Below are 6,148 nucleotides of genomic sequence, written 5' to 3' on the forward strand. Positions count from 1 at the left end.
CTACACGGTTGTCAATCGTGGCTATGTAATGAAGCTTCCATAAAAACCCAAAAGGAGAGAGTGCAGAGAGTTTCCTTACAGCTGAACACGTGGAGGTTCCTGGAGGGTGGCATATCTAGGGGTGCGTGGAAGGCTCTCCAGTCTTTCCCCCATACCTCGCTCTATGCACCTCTTCATTTGTATCCTTTGTAATATCCTTTACAATAAGCCACTAAAGGTAAGTGTTTCCCCGAGTTCTGCGAACCACTCTTGCAAATTAATTGAACCCAAAAAAGGGGTCATGGAAACCCCAACCCAGAGCCATTTGGTGGGAAGATCTGGAGGCCCAGACTTGTTACTGGTGGGAAGCAGGGGGCGGTTTTGTGGGACTGAGCCCTTAGTATGCGGGATCCAATGCTATCTTTGGATAAATAGTGTTTGGATTGAACTGGAAGATAGCCAGCTGATGTCTGCTACAGAGTCAATTACTTGCTTTCTAGTGGGAAGAGATCCCCATCTACTTGGGGTAACCAGTCTTTTGTGTTAATTGTTGTGGTGTGAGAGCAGAGGAAAAACGAATAGCTTTTTCTAAATTTCATCAAAAGAATTGACATCGTGTTGTAGACACTAAATATTAAAATATGGGCATATATTTTGAGTAGCAATGCAGAGGCCGACTGCCAATCAATCTTTTATCGGACACATGTATGTGGACACACTTTTACACGCTGTGCACATGGCTTTTCAGAGTTCACCAGGTGAAGTGCAAGAGGCAGTGCTCACTCCACTCAGTCCTTGCTCTCCTCTCCTTTTCCCTTGTTTCTGGTTCTCTCTGCGTAAGCTGGGCAGGACTTGCTTCTGAGCTCCTCTGGGGGCCTGCTGCCTGGGTTGGGGTGATCACTGCTCTGCTAGCAAAATCCAGAACACTGTGGATCTTGCTCTGTTCTGGACAGTAAGATGTCATTTTCCTTGCAAAAGGCAATCTGCTCCATCTATGCAAGTTTGGTTGAAGGAGTCTGGAGGTATCAATTAGGGCTTTTGTCTACAGTCAAAGTCATTTCCTTGGAGACAATTCTCCCAGTTTCTACTCTGTGTGAGCAGAAGGGCTGCATTTGGGGACCTTGGCAGGCTGTAGCAGTAGGTTTAAGGATCCAGAGAACCACCCTAGGAGTTGTAGTAGAGGCTGTTGGTGCCTCCCAGGTCCATGTCCTGCTGATGATACTCAACTGCAAGAACTGCACTGTTTCTATTTCTATTTATTTCTCTCTCTCTCTTTTTTTTTTCTTTGAGATGGAGTCTCACTCTGTCACCAAGCTGGAGTGCAATGGCACGATCTCGGCTCAAGGCAAACTCCACCTCCTGGGTTCAAGCAATTCTCCTGTCTCAGCCTCCCGAGTAGCTGGGATTACAGGTGCCCCCCACTCCACTCCCTCCATGCCCAGCTAATTTTTGTATTTTTAGTAGAGACAGGGTTTCTCCATGTTGGTCAGGTTTGTCTCAAACTCCTGACCTTCAGTGATCCGCCCACCTCAGCCTCCCAAAGCGCTGGGATTATAGGCGTGAGCCACCACACCTGGCCGAACTGCAGTATTTCATCTGAAGATTTGCTCTCAGCTAGTATATGCTAGGTAGGGCAGAAAGGCTAGATTCATGTGGCAGTGACATGCTGGAGGAGGCACAGGGTTATTGGTCCTATGATTCAGTCTCAGTCTTTTAGTGAGCCTGTACCCCTGGGTTTATGAACTTCACTTGGCTTTTTTCTTCTGCCATTAGTTGGCATAAAAACAAGCTAGAGCTGAGATTTTCCCTTTCCCCATGTTAGAGATTAGAGTGGCTGGGGTTGGAGTTTTTCCTTCCCCTAGGTAGGTTAGCCTCTGGCAAAATACTTTACCTTGAGGGCAGGCTTTTATTTAGAAGAACAGACCAGAACTCTCAAGGTTGTCCACCCAGAGCCTCCAGCAATTCGTCAATTACAGTTCAAGTGACCCCATGGTACTGGCGCCAGCCATAGAGGACTCTGCTCCCAGTACACTCTTACCCTCTGTATTTGCCTGTCTCCTCAATTTTGAGGACTGCAGTTTGTCCTGTGATCTCAGTTCTCTGATGCATCTTAGAAAAATTGTTGATTTTCATTTGTTTAGCTTTTTTCTTGTTGTGAGCATGGGAAAAATGACTGCCAAGCTCTTTATGAGTTGGACTAGAAACTCCATGGGAGGTTCAATATTTTTAATCTAAGAAGGGCAAAGAAGTAATTTTTTAACTTCTTGGCAACTCATCTCAGTTTTAACTTTTATTTCAGTGCTTCCTTTTATAAATTGTTACATAATAATGACATCTGTTTGTGAAATATGTGGTATTCCCACCCACCTGGGCATGAAAAGGCCCTAAGAGGTCAGCAAGCAGTCAGAGAAGCTGGTGTTTACCGGAGACTCAGGAGGACCAGCCAACCATAACCTCTGGGTTATCTTGGCAATTGCAGAATAAATGCATTATAGTTACTAAAGTAAAAAATTAGATATGCGTGTTTGCATATTGAATTATAAAAATACCATTCAAAGACAAATAGATCTAAAAATAAAATGGAAAAACATAAACACTAATTATGTAAATATTACACTTAATGCACGACTGAAACAAAATTTGCCAACTTACTCAATATCAAAATCTACGAACAGTTTTTCTATTTTATATACTTTCCCTCTCCTCGCTCTGGATCTCCCTCCCCAGCTCTCAGTATTTTATTTTATTTTTTTTGCTCTCATTCTTTGTACACCTCTGTTGCCTCTGTGATAAGCAGCTTCAAAGTTGGTTCCTAATGTTTTATTGGATAGAATACAGCAAAAGTGATGAAGTGTTGCTTCCCCGATTACATTGCGAAGCATCCGTGGCTTCCATCTCAAGTGGGTTCACTTGCTTTCTGGGAATCTCTCCTCTAAGGGAATCCAGATACCGTAATGCTGGCTGCCCTGTGGTGAGGCTTGCATCACTAGGAACTCATGTGTCTGGGCAACAGCCAATGAAGACCTGAGCCCTGCTGTCAGCCACTTGAGGGAACTTGGAGCTTGGAAGTGAATCTTCCTGGAGTCTAGCCTTGATGTAACTAGCCTTGGCGGCTGCTTGACTGCAGCCTTGTGAAAGAGACTTTGGGCCAGAGACACCAGCTAAACAGCCCCCGGATTCCTGACCCACAGAAAGTGGGAGATAATGTATGTTTGCTTTTTGAAGTTGCTGAATTTGGGGATAATTTGTTATATAGCAATAGAAAATGAGTAACTCTTTTGTATTCCTCTTTGTCCTGGCTTCCCCATTTTGAGGAAACAAAAGTAAATCACAGTGTAGAGCTGAAATATTCACATGAAAATAATAATAAAAGTTTTAAAATTATTTGAATGTCTATGTGCTGACATTCCAAAATATATGAATTCCAAAAATTTATAAGTTGAAGTCCTAACTGCCAGTATCTTAGATGTAATCTTTTTTGGAAACAGGGTCATTTCAGATCTAGTTAATTAAGATGAAGTTATACTGGAGTACAGTGGGCACTAAATCTAATGGGTCCTATCATTCAGTCTCAGTCTTTTAGTGGCCTGTACCCCTGGGTTTATGATCTTCACTTGACTTTTTTCTTCTGCCCTTAGTTGGCATAAAAACAAAGCAGGTGGATCACCTGAGGTCAGGAGTTTGAGATCAACCTGCTTAACATGGCAAAACCCTGTCTCAACTAAAAATACAAAAAATTAGCCGGGCATGGTGGCAGGCACCTGTAATCCCAGCTACTTGGGAGGCTGAGGCAGGAGAATTGCATGAACCCGAGAGGTGGAGGTTGCAGTGAGCTGAGATTGTGCCACTGCACTGCAGCCTGAGTGACAAGAGTGAAACTCCGTCTCAAAACAGCAACAACAAACAAACAAACAACAGCAACCATGATAAAAGAAGCTAGAGCTGGGATTTTCCTTTTCCCCATGTTAAAGATGAGAGTGGTGTCCTCATAAAAAGGGAAAACTTGGACACAGACATACACGGGGAGAATATTATATGAAGAGACATAGGGAGAAGGTAGCCATCTATGGGTCAAGGAGAGAGGCCTGGAACACATCCTTCCCTCACCGCCCTCAGGAGGAACCAACTCTGCTGACACCTTCCTCTGGGACTCCTAGCCTCCAGAACCGCGAAACAATAAATTTTTTATTTTTTACACCACCCAGTTTATTGTATTTTGTTAGGCAGCCCTAGCGAAATAATGTACATACAGTTCTTGATTTACTCTTCACAAATTACTGCAGTAAGGGAGGGTCTTTTGTTAACAACGCTGTGAAATCTTAGAGTTTCCTTAATTAACTTCCATAGTTTATTTTTAAGGTACTGACTCTGGACACCACGTGTATTCTCTCTATAAATACCAGGACATGCTCTGTTTTTCAGCAGTCATTGGACTTCAGCATGACTACTCAGTTGCCGGCTTATGTGGCAATTTTGCTTTTCTATGTCTCAAGAACCAGCTGCCAGGACACTTTCACTGCAGCTGTTTATGAACATGCAGTGATATTGCCCAGTGTCACCCTAACACCAGTGTCTCGTGAGGAGGCTTTGGCATTAATGAATCGTAATCTGGACATTTTGGAAGGAGCGATCATATCAGCAGCACAGCAGGTACCATCTCTACTATCTCTCCAGTGTACTGGATTCTATGAGAAAGGAGGGGGTCCTAGGAGACAGGGCCGGTGTCAGGGTCCTTTACACTTTTAGATGACATATGTATTAGAGTAGCCAAGAACCTTTATTTTACAGTTAGAATTCTACTTTCCTCTCAAAATTAGAGCAAGGACACTACCTTAACAGTAAGAACAAAGTTAAGAAAAGAACAATTTGCTCATTATCAAGAAGCAGCAGACCTTTGAGGAACTGGCTGTAAATTCAACATCTTTGTTCCCTTTTTCTGGTACAGATGGAGGATGGAGGATAAATGGGTCAGGGACCAGGTGCTATTTTTAGAGTATTAGTGGCCTTCATGTACTCATGTGCTATTAAGGGTTTGCAGGTTTTGGAATAAATTTATAATCTGAAAACAAACTTAAGTTTTCAATTCCTTGCCAGCATGCATTATATACTTCATACTTCATTCTAATTACAAGATAAAAGTATATGTAATGCATTGTGAGTCCTTAAGTTGAGTGAAGGTTTCAGTTTAAAGTTAATCATACAGTATAAATTGTGGTTTATAGGAATATTATTTTAAAAGCTATTAATCGATTAGGTGTAGATCAGGGATATATGAAGTGTGATAAAAGTCATGGATAAATGTGTATTACATATATCCATAAATATATATTCTTTTGTGTTGTTGTTGAGACAGGATTTCACTCTGTCACCCAGGATGGAGTGTAGTGGTGTGATCACGGCTCACTGCAGCCTTGACTTCTCGGGCTCAGGTGATTCTCCCACTATAGCCTCCAGAGTAGCTGGGACCACAGGTGCGTGCCACTATGCCCAGCTAAGTTTTGGATTTTTTGTAGAGATGGCGTTTTGCCATGTTGCCCAGGCTGGACTTGAACTCCTGACCTCAGGTGATCCACCCGCCTCGGGCTCCCATAGTGCTGGGATTACAGGCATGAGTTACTGTGCCTGCCCTATATTCTTACATATACTAATATTTAAAAGGTTATCAGGAGTTCTGATGCTCTTTTTCACCCTTAGTCCAACTATTTCCTTAAAGGTCACAGAGCTTTTTAAGGTGACTCTCTAATCAGAAGGTGCCTAGGTTAGCTCAGGCAGTACTTGTAGGCATGGCACAGTTCAAGTAACCAGTTTGTGGCTCCTCTTTTTCTGAGAAGCAGGAATCATGTTTGCAGGGGAAGGCTGGGGCAGAGGAGGAAACAAACAGAGCATTTATTGGTCAGTCCTGACACAGGCACAATTATCAGCCAAAGTTCAAGGAGAGGCTTGGTTCCAGGACAAGCTAGGTTTATAGTTAACAACTGCCATAGGAAACAACAATGGCAGGATTAGAAAATTAAAATGCTTGACTAAGTCGGGTGCGGCGGCTCATGCCTGTAATTCCAGCACTTTGGGAGGCTGAGGTGGGTGGATCACCTGAGGTCGGGAGTTCAAGACCAGCCTGATCAATATGGAGAGACCCCATCTCTACTAAAAATACAAAAATTAGCCAGGC

At 43.1% G+C, this 6,148-nt stretch overlaps 1 protein-coding gene across 1 annotated transcript in view; it reads left to right on the top strand.

The window, feature by feature from the left end:
* The first annotated feature begins 4,405 nt into the window (after positions 1 to 4,405).
* The window catches only part of LOC105526250 (pantetheinase), a 32,457-nt gene continuing 30,714 nt past the window's right edge, over positions 4,406 to 6,148 (top strand). Inside the window, exon 1 of the mRNA XM_011962181.1 lies at positions 4,406 to 4,654. Coding sequence (XP_011817571.1) covers positions 4,420 to 4,654 — 235 coding nt within the window. The 5' untranslated portion in view covers positions 4,406 to 4,419. The remainder of the gene's footprint in view (positions 4,655 to 6,148) is intronic.

The sequence above is a fragment of the Colobus angolensis genome, unplaced genomic scaffold (assembly GCF_000951035.1).
Source record: "Colobus angolensis palliatus isolate OR3802 unplaced genomic scaffold, Cang.pa_1.0 Scaffold58, whole genome shotgun sequence".
NCBI classification, from domain to species: domain Eukaryota; kingdom Metazoa; phylum Chordata; class Mammalia; order Primates; family Cercopithecidae; genus Colobus; species Colobus angolensis.